The sequence below is a fragment of the Solanum tuberosum genome, unplaced genomic scaffold (assembly GCF_000226075.1).
Source record: "Solanum tuberosum cultivar DM 1-3 516 R44 unplaced genomic scaffold, SolTub_3.0 scf00272, whole genome shotgun sequence".
Taxonomy (NCBI): domain Eukaryota; kingdom Viridiplantae; phylum Streptophyta; class Magnoliopsida; order Solanales; family Solanaceae; genus Solanum; species Solanum tuberosum.
Genome location: NW_006239194.1, coordinates 542770 through 558645, shown reverse-complemented (window position 1 = coordinate 558645; position 15876 = coordinate 542770). Strand labels below are relative to the sequence as shown.

At 35.5% G+C, this 15876-nt stretch overlaps 2 protein-coding genes across 3 annotated transcripts in view; one reads left to right on the top strand and one right to left on the bottom strand.

Annotated features, from left to right (window-relative positions):
• Positions 1–1483: 1483 nt before the first annotated feature.
• On the top strand, positions 1484–6083 carry LOC102586320 (probable galactinol--sucrose galactosyltransferase 6). The gene is made up of 5 exons (XM_006358242.2): positions 1484–1699; positions 2309–3672; positions 4238–4447; positions 4560–4694; positions 4992–6083. The coding sequence occupies exons 1-5, from the start codon at positions 1505–1507 to the stop codon at positions 5680–5682; spliced, it is 2595 nt and encodes an 864-aa protein (XP_006358304.1). The 5' UTR covers positions 1484–1504; the 3' UTR covers positions 5683–6083.
• Positions 6084–6853: 770 nt separating this feature from the next.
• Positions 6854–15876, bottom strand: part of LOC102585984 (uncharacterized) — a 13798-nt gene continuing 4775 nt past the window's right edge. For both annotated transcript variants that reach the window (XM_015313888.1, XM_006358241.2), the window contains 8 exons: positions 14615–14699; positions 14368–14494; positions 13531–13644; positions 9011–9209; positions 8877–8922; positions 8122–8197; positions 7348–7545; positions 6854–7255 (listed from right to left, as the gene is read on the bottom strand). In XM_015313888.1, coding sequence (XP_015169374.1) covers positions 7161–7255; positions 7348–7545; positions 8122–8197; positions 8877–8922; positions 9011–9209; positions 13531–13644; positions 14368–14494; positions 14615–14671 — 912 coding nt within the window. In that variant the 5' untranslated portion in view covers positions 14672–14699 and the 3' untranslated portion in view covers positions 6854–7160. The remainder of the gene's footprint in view (positions 7256–7347; positions 7546–8121; positions 8198–8876; positions 8923–9010; positions 9210–13530; positions 13645–14367; positions 14495–14614; positions 14700–15876) is intronic.

The following is a 15876-nucleotide window of genomic DNA, read 5'->3' as shown; positions in this document are numbered from 1 at the left end:
CAATGTCACGATAATATATTCAATGTAATTTTGTCAGGACCTAAAAATAATAATATGTACACACAATTTTTATGAATACTAATAATGAAGAAATTATTTTAATATTAATATAAAAATAACACGAATGAGAAATAATACGATAATCAAATAAAAAGTTTCCTTTATTTACGATACAAATTTTAAAGTGATAAAAATATATAATTTTATTGATATAATCATAAAATAACATTCTACCTCCGTCCACTTTTAATTGTCATAGTTTCTTTTTTTAGAGAAACGTTAATAACTTTGATCAATATTTTACGATATATTTCTTTATCATATTGATATGCAAAAAATTGGAATTTATAGTACTTTTCGTATAGTTTTTGAATATATTGAAAATTAATTAAATTAACTTTCAAAAAACGCAACATAATAATTATAAATGGATAAAAAGAACAATTATAAAATCTACTTCGCCATTTATTTTTTACTCACGTATTTTTCGAATTAGAATGATACGAAAAATCCGACCACATGTTGATGAGTCAAAATAGTATTGAATTTTCATGAATCGAGGAGTCACAACTAAACTTGTCATTATCCCCTTTTTTTTCCAAGTTGGGCACAACTTGGCTGCCCGGAAAACGGCGATCCAACGTGGCTGTCTGATCCACCGTCACTGTTAACGACCCTTCCCCTCCCGTAACAGTTGTATTTCCCCATTATCATTATTGGATAATTGTACTTTTAGTCCTTTTAACTATTTATAAATTTTATTTTGATTCTTATAATATTTTTAGCCTTTCATTAATTTGAATATATTTTATGATCCTTTACATAAGAAAAAAAAGTGTGTTATTTAGATTATTTTAGAAGATAGAACCTTGAAAGTAAGGGGTAATTTAGTTCATCAGATAAGGTAAATAATTCAAGATAATTTTTTTAAAAAAAAATTACCTAAGATACAAAGAAATGAGAAATGGAAAAGAAATTATAAGATAAAAGTTCAGATAGTTAATTAATTGAGATACGTTAAATTTTTTATTTTACTTTATTTGATTGAAGGTATAAATTTATTCTATTATAAATTAAATATCAAACCTAATCCAGGATATTCCACTCTTATTCATCAAATTAGATGTTATTTTATACACTCTCATGTTCATATCCTGAACCATTCATTTCTATTTTCTAGTATATGTCTTTCTAATTCTTTCGTAAAATAAATTAGTCGAAAAATTATATTTTCAGAACTATCATCTCTAGATAACTTAGTTCGCAAATAAAATATCCTCTAACTGAACAAACTTATAACAATACATTAATAATCGAATGATTTAACACTTAATAATTCGTTATATTTGTAAAAAAAAATCTCAATCAACCAAAAATTACAAGGACCAAAATTAAAATATTTAATATTCAAAGGACTAAAAGTGCAAATTTTCCTTTTATTTTTTTCTCTTCTTATTAGAATAAGAATATGAAATTTAGCTCTAGCAGACCAACATCACCAATCATGTTTGAGTTGATTTCTATTTCTGGCCATCACCCTAATCCCATCATCAATACTATAAATAGGCCAATCCAAAACCCCATAAGCCCATCATTCTTCTCTTCTCCAACAACCCATTTTTCATACTCATTCAACAAATCTATTAACCCTTTACAATTATCTGTTTCATCACCTACCACTTCAATTCTTGCTCACAAAGTAAGTCTCTTTTATGGTTTTTTGCATTGTAGTTGTTGTTTTTGTTCAATTTAGTTTCGTGGGGTTCGATTAAATTTGAATTTTATGAAAATACCATATCAATGATTTAAGGAATACTTATTACTCCATCATTGTATGTTCATATTCAAGAAAGCTACTTTATTTGATGTTGTAGATTAAAAGACTAATCTTTTGAGTAAATGTCAATGTATTGTCACTTTAATTTATTTGGGGTATTTCGAAAACAGTGTAATTATCCATGTTGTGAAATTACACTAGATATATTGTTGTTATTGTCTTATTTTAATTTATTGACTTTGATCCGAAATTATCTGGTTTTGGTACAAATAGATGTGTTTCTACCTTTTCTTAATTTAGAAGAACTGATTTAAGCTTCTTAGTTTTAGCATGGTGATAAAGATTGTATTTTGATATGTTTTACCTGAGTCAATGGTCTTTAGAGGCAACCTATCTACTTGCACGAGGTAGGGAAAGGTCTGCATACATTCAACTCTTTCCAGATCTCACTTGCGGGATTTCATGGGTTATGTTGTTGTTGTTGATAAAGATTGTAATTTGGGGTTGATTTTTGTTTTGGGTTTGTTTCAGGGAAGTGAAGTAGAATTTGAGAAAGGGGTAGAAAAGGAGGAGGAAGAAGAAGCAAAAACAGTAGTAGACGCTGCCATGACGATTACTCCGGCAATAAGGATTTCTGACAGAAAACTGATGGTGAAAGACAGAACAATATTAACAAATGTACCTGACAACGTACTCATTACTTCAGGTGCTGCATCAGGTCCATCGGAGGGTGTATTTCTTGGTGCAGAATTTGATCAAGACAACAGTCGCCATGTTGTGTCACTGGGGAAATTACAGGATGTTCGGTTCTTGTCTTGTTTCAGGTTCAAGTTATGGTGGATGGCTCAGAAAATGGGTGATAGGGGAAGTGAAATCCCAATGGAAACACAATTTCTTCTTGTTGAAACAAAAGATGGATCTCATCTCGGATCCAACGACAACAACAATGATGATAATATTGTGTATGCTGTTTTCCTTCCATTAATTGAAGGTTCATTTCGAGCTGTTCTTCAGGGGAATCCTGAAGACGAGCTGGAATTATGCCTTGAAAGTGGCGATAAGGACACTGTTGGCTCAGCATTTAATCAAGCAATTTATATGCATGCTGGCAGTGATCCGTTTATTGTCATCACGGAGGCGATAAGGGCGGTGAAGTTACATCTCAAGACTTTCCGGCAACGGCACGAGAAGAAGCTCCCCAAAATTGTTGATTACTTTGGGTGGTGTACTTGGGATGCTTTTTATCAAGAAGTTACTCAAGAAGGCGTTGAAGCCGGACTCGAAAGTCTTACAGCTGGTGGTATCCCGCCAAAATTCATCATCATCGACGATGGCTGGCAGTCAGTCGGCGGTGATCCAGAAGTCGATAAACCATTGATGAGACTTACAGGATTAAAAGAAAATGAAAAATTTCAGAAGAATGAAGATCCAACGGTGGGGATTAAAAACATTGTGAATATAGCTAAAGAGAAATACGGGTTGAACTATGTGTACGTATGGCATGCGATAACGGGTTATTGGGGCGGAGTCCGACCAGGAGTGAAGGGGATGGAGGAATACGGGTCGGTTGTGAAGTATCCGGATATTACAAAAGGGGTGATGGAGAATGAACCAGGTTGGAAAACGGATGCAATTGCGGTTCAGGGTTTGGGTTTGGTTAACCCGAAAAGTGCTTATAAGTTTTATAATGAAATGCATAGTTATTTGGCATCAGCTGGGGTGGATGGATTGAAGGTGGATGTGCAGTGTATATTGGAGACACTAGGGGGTGGTTTAGGGGGTCGGGTTGAGCTCACTAAACAGTATCATCAAGCTCTTGATGCTTCCGTTGCTCGGAATTTCCCTGATAATGGTTGCATTGCTTGCATGAGCCACAGTACTGATGCGCTTTACTGGTATGTTCACTTTCTATTTTGGTTAAATATTTTCCATTTTTGATGATGAACTTCAAGTCTTTACAGCTGAAATTTAGTTCTAAGTGATTCATTTGATGTTAGCGTGATCTATATTTCTCATGTTAACCACTAATTTTTTGGTCAGTTTCTTGAAATATTGAGATTTTTCTTGATTTTGGGAAAGTAGATGCATATCAGAATATGTAAAGATCTGATTTTTCAGACTTTTCTCTGTCGGTGTTTTGATTATTTTTCATTGAGAAATAGAACATTTCTAAAGTTTTCGACAAAGTAAATTGTATTACCATCTAAGTATTCCTTATTTGTTAAAGTTCCCATCTTTTCTTTTTCTTTAGTTACTAGCATACAAAGTAGTATATTCATGTAGCTTCTGGCTGGCCTGATGTGCCAAATGAAAAATACTCTAGATGCCATGGTTTCCTCCAAATAGTTGCTGGAATTGCTTAAAAAAAATAGTTTTTTGGCAAGTTGATATTTCTGTATTTATAATATCAATAACAGATAACTTGTTTAATGTTGTATTTGGATCATTTCAATGGAACAGTTCAAAGCAGACGGCAGTTGTGAGAGCATCAGATGACTTCTATCCAAGAGATCCAGCTTCACACACCATTCACATTGCTTGTGTGGCATACAACAGTGTGTTCCTTGGAGAAATTATGCAGCCTGATTGGGACATGTTCCACTCCCTTCATCCAGCAGCCGAGTATCATGGCTCGGCGAGGGCGTTGAGTGGTGGACCTGTCTATGTTAGGTAATAAATTTATGTCCAATGAATATTTATATGGATCCTTGTTTTGTAATGACAGTAGCATGTGATGATTTGTGTCGAGTTGCTAATTTTTTTGCTCTGTTACGAATGACAGTGATGCACCTGGCAAGCACAACTTTGATGTTCTGAGGAAGCTTGTTCTTCCCGATGGTTCAATTCTTCGTGCTCGTTTGCCTGGTCGACCTACAAAGGACTCCCTTTTCACTGATCCTTCTCGTGATGGTGTTAGGTACGTGTTCCATTTTCACCATTAATGCTATTTATTGAATGTTCAGCTTAGGTGGTCCTTAGTTGAAATTTTTGAGGTGGAAGGTTGGTTTGTTTAGAATGGGAAATAAGGATAAAGAAGTGACTTATAATATTTTTGACCACAAGAATGTGCAGTTTATATTCCTCTATTTCCTTCTCTTTTTTTTTTTCTTCATAACTATGGTTAAGCTGTGGCTGATAATGGGAAGTGAACTGTTTTGGTAATATGATTACAAATAGTGAGAGTTGTGTCTAACGAACATAATGATGTTTTCAGCCTTTTGAAGATATGGAACATGAACAAATACAATGGTGTTCTTGGAATATACAACTGCCAAGGTGCAGCGTGGAGCACGGCTGAGAGGAAGACCACGTTCCACAAAACCAACTCAGAGGCGATAACAGGCTATATAAGGGGCCGTGATGTCCATTTCATATCTGAAGCTGCCTTGGACCCCAACTGGAGTGGAGACACAGTTCTTTACTCTCATCGAAGTGCTGAGCTTGTTGTTCTCCCGTATAATGCAGCAATGCCTGTTTCTTTTAAGATCCTTGAGCACGAGACATACACTGTCACGCCTATTAAGGTCTTGGCACCTGGCTTCAGCTTTGCACCTTTGGGGCTCATTGACATGTACAATGCTGGTGGGGCAATTGAAGGGCTAAAATATGAGGTGAAGGCAGGCGCAGAATTGTCTGAACTCGAGGCTGGATATCAAGGTGAAGGAAATCTTGTGGCTGAAGATAAAATTGAGAACTTGAGCACAGAAGCAGTTGCAGTAGTGTCGATGGAAGTAAGGGGATGTGGCCGATTTGGTATTTACTCGTCTGTCAAGCCGAGGAAGTGCAGTGTGGGTGGAGATATGGTTGATTTTGCCTATAACTCAGAATCTGGTTTGTTAACTTTGAATCTTGATGCTATGCCTCCAGCAGATCAGAAAGTGCATATCATTGAAGTTGAAGTATAGATATTAGGAAGGAAGACATTATTTGGCTTAGATTATTAAGAAGGGGATTTTTTGGGGACTCAAAAGGTGGGATTGGGACTTAGATTTATGGTATAACTTCTCCGGTCCTGCTAACACGAGATGCTTTGTGCCTTGCTAGATTATGATCCATAGTATGTGTCTCCACTTATTTGTATCACCATTGAATAGTTAAGCTCCATTTGCTTTTCATGGAAAGAATGGCATGGTAGAAGGTGATGATCTAAGAGAAGGAATTTAATGTGGTCCATTAATAATGGAATATGTGATTATGATTGTGTTTGACAATGCTGTTTTCATTCTCTTGTTATGTTTGGGCCAACTTGCGCAAACATTGATTATTTGTAGAGATTATGATATTTTTTGGTCCCGTTTGGATTGCTTTTCTTGTGGCTATTACGGTGGAAGAATTGTAAATTTGATTTTCCAGTACCTTCTCCCCCTTTGCAGCTTTGGTTCCTACTACCTCCAAACCCCAGAGCTTTCAGTCCTCCAACGCTCCTACCCCTAGTTTTCGTTCTTATGGCTCAGAGATTGAACAATTTGACAGTAAAAGTTTATGCTTTGTTATGTATCGTTGCTATTGTATATTGTATTGTGTTGTCTTGATGATTATAATGTTTGGATAGATTGTGTTGGTTCTCGTTAAATAGTGAGCAATATGATGGACAAATCTACAATAGAATTATTAGATAAAAATATGAGAAGAAAAAGATAGGTAATGAGGCTATAATCTCTTTGGATCATTTGTGGCATCTTGTTGAGAGGAAAGATGGAGGCCCTACGTGGAAACACATGATGGATCATTCCACCCCTAGTATGAGCTATCAATTAGAGATAGTTTAGCTGGTCCTAGAAATGGAGCCACAAGACAATGATTCTTTCTGTGAAGAGTGTAGTTGACGTCAATTTACTTGCTTGGGATTCTCTAACTACCACAAAATCCTTCAATTAGAGAAATGGACTAAAACATCTTACATGTTGGATCAAACTGTAGGTCATCAAAGACACAAAAAATATAACAAGTAGAGTTCGATTTCATTCTTGTATCAAACTGAAGCCTTGCATACACAACCTTACCCAGACTCCATTGGTGAGATCACCTCGAGTATGTTGTTGTTGGATAAAAAACTGAACTAGTGAAGAAGGGAAATTTGGAGAAATAAAAAGAACAATTTTGAATTTCTAGAGAATGTACATTATAAGAAGACAGTGTATTACCAAAAAGCACTTACAATCATACTTATGACTTACAGCTAAATCTTCCATTTTTACAAGTATAAAATAGTTTAGCTGCAAAAGAATGGCTCCCAACTGAAAATTTCTCTCCCTAACAGAAGCCATTTGAGGGGTCTGTGGACTTTTGTTGCTTTTGATGGAGCTTTTGGCCTACCCTTTTTTCAGTTAATCTTGACAGTTTAATAATTCCATTGATGGTCTTCTGGCCTAAAAAGGAGTCCCTATTCTTCGAAGTCAGATTCGTTCTGTGCAGACAATAACACTTCTTCAAGTTCCTTACTGAAGTCATCATTGTCATCCTGCTCTTCAGCCACTTCTTGTTGGGACTTATCATGCTCTTCTCCAACAACATCAACTGAGTCTTTCACAGGCTGATGAAGAATGCCTGTTTTTTGATAAAATAATTCCTTTGTTGGGACTTATCATGCTCTTTTCCAACAACGTCAACTGAGTCTTTGACAGGCTGATGAAGAATGCCTGTTTTTTGATAAAATAATTCCTTCTGAGCTTTCCAGTCATCAGCAGTCTTCCCGACCACGTCTCCTATCAATGTCTGGTTTTCTGCTATGTGCTTTATACTTTCAACATCCACAATGTCACTAGCCTCTTTAAGAAAAAAACAAGAAAAAACAAGTGAAAAGATGTCCTCCTCAACTTTATTGAAGGGGGAGTCAAAACCTTGGATGCAAAAGAAACCTGTGAAATTATGCATGCCCAATCCCCTGAATCTTGAAATTAAGCTCTAACTTGGGAGGAAAGTTTTAGACTGCCTATACACTATCTGAACAATACTTCTGTGAACGAATTCAGGGTAGCTCACCGCATAAACGTATTCACAGCTACTTCAGTATGTACCAATGCATAATTTTCACTGTTATTGAATACTAAATATCCTTACTTAGCACATCAATAGTGCTGACCACAAATAGAAAATGACCAACTGACCAAGATATATTTCCGTTAAAAAACTTAAGAAGGTACCTTTAATACTAAATATGCCTTGACACAAAATAGTGCAGACCACATATAGAAAATGGCAAAAATATATTTCCGATAAAAGCTTAAGAAGCTCATTGAGTTACCTTTAATACTAAATATGCCGTACTCACATATAATAGTGCTGACAATACATAGAAAATCACCAAATATGTTCCGTTAAAAGCTTTGAGCTTATAGAAATACCTTTAATAGCTAGATCTTTCGCCCTTGCATAATCTGCTGACTTTTGCTTGAGCAAATCCACCTCAAGCTCCAATCCCTAGGAAAAATGGGAATATGAAGTTAGCAGTCTCAAGTCAAAGAATGAGACATGCAATAGCAGGTTAAGTCACAAGAGACCTGATGAAAGGATTTGCACAACTAATGCAGCCTCCCACCTAGCTCACTTGCTAAGCAACTCCAACATTCAAATAATCCAATTAACTGAAAGAATGCCCACATGTCCAAATAATCCTCTAACAATATATTTGATTTTGCGTCATTTAAAGCTTAAAACCCTCCATTTGAGTTTATCTCATAAACAGGAAACTAGTAAAGGGAGGAAACATAAATAACACCTGCATCTGATTCTGAAGATACTTGCACAATTACATTTACAAAAAAAACACAGAAACACCGTCACGACAGCAGAAACAATATCCTATTCCAGCAAACACAATTGGTTCACATTTTGGAAGGGAGCAATTCCAACCAAATTAAAATCACAAGTTATAGAAAGTCGATTGCTCTAAAATAACTAAATATTACTTGTATTTTTTATTTTGACGAAGTTGTCACCTGATTATTTTCTTGCAATCAATAGAAGTACAGGTCTACTAAATATTTCCATCAAAATGGTGCTTGAGTTCAACGAATCCTTGTAACTAGCCACATCAATCCATATGAACACTGTATGCAAAAGTACAGAGCTGGAAGTATATTCTAGAAATCAAACATACCATATCCATGTGGGTGAAATGCTCGATCCGGCTATTTGCAAATAACCTACATCATCCAAGGAAACAAGATGAGGGAAGGTTTAGAGTAGACTGTGAAATAACAAGCTGTAGCAGGAAAAGTATCAGTAACGTACTTTTTGCATGCTATTTGGATACTTGCATTTTGTACTTCTGACAGTTCATCTAATCTCTCCGCAGCAGAGCTTTCATTCACATCCACAAACCCAAAAAGAAACATGTTCCTATCTAACATACGCTTGACTACAGCAGGGACTACCTTAACATCTTTGGCCTTTGCCTCAGCAACAACGTTCCTAAGATTCTTTAACTCTCCTGTCAAATGGAATTGACGAAATATCGTCAAATCACAGCAAGATAAGTGCATCAAAAGCACCCCAGAGTTGCACAATGAACTAAATTGGTAACCTAACACTAGAAAATTGGTAAACAAAAAATACTAGACGAAGTACCAGATTCAAACCTCCACATACCAATATAAAAGGAATCCACAGACATTAATCAGATGGTATACATCCTAAGTGGAACTCAGCCAGAAGGAACAAGAAATTTCAGACTAATATAGCACTATGGTCCAATGGTTTGCTGGAGCACTATTGATCAGCTGTTTAGAATGTCTCCTAGACAGAAATTTCTTTCTCTGATTGGCACTCCAAGATAAGAAGTTGATGGGATATGCACCCAAAGAAACACACAATTTTTTTTATATCCTCATAGATCTCCACCTGAAAGAATATGAATAAAATGTGGCAATTCATTTATCATACGGGTGTGGCTACATATCACGAACACTGAATTATGGTGAACCAGTCTAGAAGTGTGAACTAATGCATATTGAATCTGCAGATGATAGTTCAAAACTTATAATGTTCATTGGAGTATTTCTGATGCTGAAGATGCAACGACTTCTCATGAATATAGAACTGCCATAAGGTAATTTGAGAAATGAGAGAGAAAGGAGATCATTTGGCATCCAAGGAATTTTTCGTAAGAAGTCCTGCTGATTATTGTTCTTTAAATAAAACACAACATGTCCTTCAAATGAAATTGAAACTACCACTTAAGAACTTGTTCGCAAAACTATAGTATAAGCTGATATTGTGATTGGTGGTCTCAGTAACACCAACTTATTCATCACCTATATTTTCATTTTTCATAAATTATCCAAGAATTCCTTGAATTTTGTGCTTTAACTACTATGAATCACTGAGAAAACTGAATACAGTATTGACCCACCTGTGGTTACAATTATACAGGTTAATGTCCCAAACCTAAGCCAAGAAAAGTTTTAACTTCAGTCGAAGCAACAATTGCGGACACCTATTAGTGGTCAAAATCCATTCACATAACCTGCAAAATATAGAAACTTGATAGTCCAGTTACATGTTTGGAGAACTCTCCTAAAGCAACCTACGTATAGTATGAGTAATAAAACTATGAATCAACATCCTCACTAGAGCAATTCACTATGCCAATGATCTAGAAGATGATCTACGGAAAATAACTGTAAATTTTACTTCCTAATTGATCTGATCTAAAGCATAAATTGTGTTAAATCAGTTTCCATGTTCCATGACACATTTTAAAACAGAAATCTAGGAAGTATCCATGATGACATATGCTCTAGACAATGCCATAAAAAAAAACAGGAGATTTGCATCTGCATTTCAAGTTTGAAAGCATGTAGTTAGAACATATTGGATTCGGAAATTTGGCCAAAGAATGGTGGAATTCTTTCAACATTATTGGCAGGCTAGATTTCATCTTTTGCAAAGAAACTCTAATTATTGAAAGTTAAGCTCAAGGAATGGAACATGACTTCTTTTGCACAATTGGAAAATAGGAAATTCTTCATCCTTAACAGGATTATAAAGTTGAACCAGAATCCGACAATTCTCCCCCTTTGGATGAGCATCAAATGTCAAAGGTGCACAATCAGATTGAGCTGGAGGAGATTTTCAGATTGGAAGCGAACTCAAGGCGACCAAAATCGAGGTGCTTATGGTTGAACAAGGGGATCATAACACTAGCATCTTTCATAAGATGGCAAATACTTGTAGGAGATTTAGCCATATTGACAAGCTAGATATTAATGGGACTATTACAGAAGACAGGGATGTGATTGCTCATCAGATTCTTTCTTTATATTAGGCACATAGGATGAAGTTTCTTATATTTCCAGTGATGAAGCTGACTAACAGCTGCAAAGACATTCTCTTGAAGAGGAGATTCTTGGTGTATTAAGAGCCAGATGGTTTCTCCATGGGTTGCTACAAATACTGTTGGTATACAGTTAAAGGAGACTTGATGTGGGCTACAATCATTTCCACGATCTGGAGCATTTTGAGAAAAGCTTAAATTCGTCTTTTATTGCTCTCATCCCAAAGAAGTGCTATAAAAAACTTAAGGGATTTTAGACCTAGCAGTTTGATAGATAGTATTTATAAGATTATATCTAATGCTCTTATGGACATATTAAAAGTTGTACTTCCTAAGTTGATCAATACTTCTCAGGTGGGTTTCTTAAGTGACAGAAATATCACTGATGCAGCTTTGATAGCTAACAAATGTTTGGACTCAAGGACGAAAATTGGAAAACTTGGAATTCTTGCAAATTGGATATGAAGAAAGCACTTGGATCATGTTAATGGGAAGTTCATGCTGGATTTATTGAGATAAATGGGCGTCAGTATCAAATGGATCATTAGATTAGCTTTTATATTTCATCAGTGAAGTTCCGAATTCTCATAAATGGTGCAGCACATGGTTTTTACTCTAGTCAAAGAGGTTTGAGACAACAAGACCCTTTATCTCCTTTCCTCTTTGATTTGGTGATGGGGAATGATGGAGGGACTCAGTATGATGACTCACAACGTGGCTCAAGTAAATTGAATTTCTGGTTTCTCTTAGGGGCCCTGAAGGTTTGAAAACCTCTCATATTCTTTATGCAGACGACATAAATCTTCTATGAAGCCAAGGAACAACAATTTATGTTCTTGAGGATGTTTCTAACAATTTTTAGGCTGTTTCAGGCCTTGGTATTAATTTTGCCAGAAACTCCATATTCCCAGTCAGCAATGTCTGATATTTACAGTTTGGTGTATCTTATGATGCAACATTAGATCTATCCCTACAAAGTATTTGGCACTTCCTTTGGGGAAAAATACAATTCAGCGGCCATTTGGAATGAGGCTCTTGGAAAGATGGAGAAAAAATTATCCAACTGGAAACAACAATAATTTTCTATGGGTGGAAGTGTCACTCTAATCTACAGTGTTCTGAATGCTCTTCCCACTTGAACAATATCACTATTTCCTGCTCCTGCTTCAGTCTTAAAGCGCATGGACAAAATTACAAGGGATTTTCTATGGAAATGAAATAAACAGTCCAAGTCTTTTCCCAAATAAAATGGAACAGTGTCACCAGAGATAAGAAGAATGGCAGTTTTAGCATTAAGAACCTAAAGCTTCATAATGTTAGTCTCTTGATCAAATAGCACTGGGAGGTTTAACAGGGAAGAGAGCACACTTTTGTAGAGGATTCTAGTTGATAAGTTCACACTAGATGGTTTTGGCATACCAAAGTTTCAAATGTCCCTCATGGAGTCTGGAAGCATATCCAAACACATTGGAGTCTCTTTGAAACAAATGAAGCTTTCTGGTAGGTTGTAGCAGAAGCTTTAGATTTGGGGAAAATGCTGATTTTTTTATGAACATAGTTAGAATCTTTTTCTCCAACAAAGCTTAAATGACGAGGAAATATAAAGAGCATGCTCTCTTTTGAATCTACTTGGCACCATAACAAAAGGATGATACTTTCAAATGGAAACTTTTCAGTGAAGTCATGCTACAAATTGTGAAAAAATGGCCATACCACTTCTTCGGGCTGGAGGAAATTTGGCACAACGAAGCAAGTAAGCAACCTTCGAAGGTATCTTGCTTCTCTTGGTTGGTGGTTGAAGAAGCATGTCTCACTCAATCAAATCTTGAGAGAAGAGGAATACAACTATGTAGCAGATGTCCCCTTTGCAAAGAGAATCCTGAAGTGGCATGCCACTTATTTTTTCACCACAAGATCACTCACCAGATTCAAAGATGTTCTTTGCAATTTTTAACATGAAACGGACAGTGCCTCACTCTATTCTAGAATTTCTGCATAGCTGGAACAGAGTTGGGCTCAACAAGAAGGCACACAGTTTGGAACACATAGACCTTAGGTCATTTGGTGGACAATTTGGATAGAATGAAACAACAGAATTTTTAAAGGCAAAAGGAGGAATATACGTAGGCTTAAACTTAAGACATTTTCTTGTTAGCTTTCTGGTGGAACTTGGCTATGTAAATGATGTTGATTCCTTCTTAGATATATCGGGGAGCTGCACAATATGTAAATCTTGATGCACTTTCTTAGTCCCGTCCTTTCCATTTATAAAATTTACCATTACTTATCAAATGAAAGAGATTAGCAATTAATGAAACAACTGATTAAGAATTGGATCTAATGTGTTTTAATTAAGATTTTGATGTGCTGTTAATTTTTCTCATCTCATTAGACCAATCTTGAACCACAAAGAGAGAATCATCACATATGCAGAACAATTTCATGTCATATCATGTTAAGAAGATAGTATTTATACCCAGAGATATATAAATCTTGAAAGGAGGCTTGAATGGCTGTGTTTCATAGAGGCAATATAGGCAATATAGTCCACCCAGTCTACTCAAAAGAGAATTAGTAGACACCATGTAACCTGCAATACATTACATTTGGTTAATCTGCTGAAAGTAAATGTCAGTCAAGATGAAAATCCTATTGTATGATGACTGCTCCTTCCACCAAAATTTTAAGAGAAAAACGAAGGCTTTTCTTAAAAGTGTCATGACTTTACACTCCCTTTTTTTTTTGAAGAGGGAATGAATGTCATCATAAATTGAAAATGATTTTGATTTAAGGTTTCTCTATATTTCTGTTATGTTTTGTGATATGGCTCTTAGTTCGTGTTCTCCACATTCTTACTCATCGACTGATAGACCAAGTGGAATTTGGTTAAAATAGCACATGAAATGCATCATATTAGCAATCAAATAAATCTATGACCATTTGTATTTGTAATACGAAACCACATATATCAAATAAATAAATAAACGGTGTTCCCTTCATGAAATTGATTTGAGTCCTACTTATGAGAAAAAGGCATAGGCATCGCAAATCTACTGGTACTTCAATGCTATAAAAAAATTTAACAGTCCTATAGTGTGCACCTCATGATGGTCGTATTTCACATTAAAGGTAGAGAAGATTATATATCTGGTTGGTCATACTTTCTCTTTCTTTTGTTTGGGGTGCAGTAGATGCTAATACGTCATACATTTTAGTATGCCACAGTAATCAGAATCATTCTCTCCGGAAGAAACTAAAAATATGTTACATTAGGCAAACCAACAGAGTCTAGAATGGAAAAAAATTAACATACCAATGCAGTAGGCATAGAGTGATTGTATAAAGCATGCCTGATCTTTAGAGGGACTAGCCTCGAAAATATAGGAGAACTTTTTAGAAACCCACACTCTCTTCATTTCTGCGAAAGTAGGAGATCCGCCCTACAAAATAACCATATTATCAGTATGAACAATCATGAGAAGTGCAGGATAAACAAATAGAGATTGATATCTACTGTATACTTAAACTGAAGACAACACGCATAAACAAGTTAGTAGTACCTTGTCAAACTCATTTATAAGCTCGTCAATGTCTAATTTGAATGGTTTAAGGTCCATATTGCTAACCTTGACTTCTCTTTATGACCTACAAGAAGAAAATTTCTTGATTAGACTGCTGCAAAGAACATAAGGAACTATAAATGCAATATCATTACAGTTAGAAAATATGATGACAAAAAACATACAATAAAACGCATAACAGACCTCTGTGCGCTAAGATTGTCTGGTTCATTGGTAAAAGTAAATCAACATATTTGCAGGTTCATAGAGCAATAACTTAACAATTTAAACATATCCGTGGGTAATTACTTGTTAAATACGATGGTTAGTTCATTCAAGAAATAATTAGTGTGAATCATACTTTTCAAGTAACAACAAATTATTCCAGTAACGCTAAGCATATAAAGAAATTGTAAGGGCATCTCAAAAACGGTAAGAATATTTAAAGTACAGGTTCGATACAGATCATCAATATATTTAAAATTGTTCCCAATAAGATGCAAATTCTCACATGCAATATTCAAAATATTCGGCAACACAATTCATTTTCAATTCGCTTCCATGTAAATTATGTATAAATCATGCAATTTGTGGAAAATTCACTACGCAGTACTCACAACACTCGTGCCGAGATACCAAACGCGTCACAACGAGCAATTCATTTGACTTCTTCAACTACCTAATATCACTAAAAGAATCTATGCGTTAGCTTTATGAACTTTTATCATAATAAATTCACTGTAACTGACCCTCAATTTGTCCAATCGTGTTTGTCCATCTATGAGTAGCTCAAGCCAATCAATAATCTACCAATACAACTTATTTGTATCATTAAATTCATTCGGTTCATCAAAAGTTCCATGGATTTTCTTAACCCTAGTATTTCAACTATTAATCTCATCCCAACTCTTCAAAACAATTCATAATTTAGTTTATCCATATCATATAAAAGTCAAATCAAATCTATAAATTTTCGATCAAAAAAATAAGTAAAAGATTACCTTGAGATCAAATTTTCAAAGGCCTTTGACAGCTTGTTGAAGTAGGAAGAAAAACGATTGATTTCAGTGAGTATGAATAATGAGATTCATGGATCCCAAAAATGAGATTTGGCTTTAGGAACGGCGGAAGGGATCAACAGAGGTTTTTTTGCCTCTGTGTGGTTTTTGCGAATCTCTTTGTGAGAGAAAGAAATTATGAGGTATAAAACTTTGGGGATTTGCCTCCTTTTTATACTGGATAGTCCAGCAGTGGTACCCCCC

Coding starts and splice junctions, on each gene's coding strand:
- LOC102586320 (XM_006358242.2), top strand. CDS start 1,505: ATGTTTGAGTTGATTTCTATTTCTGGCCATCACCCTAATCCCATCATC. Junction 3,673..4,237: donor AGTACTGATGCGCTTTACTG/GTATGTTCACTT, acceptor TCAATGGAACAG/TTCAAAGCAGACGGCAGTTG. Junction 4,695..4,991: donor CCTTCTCGTGATGGTGTTAG/GTACGTGTTCCA, acceptor TGATGTTTTCAG/CCTTTTGAAGATATGGAACA.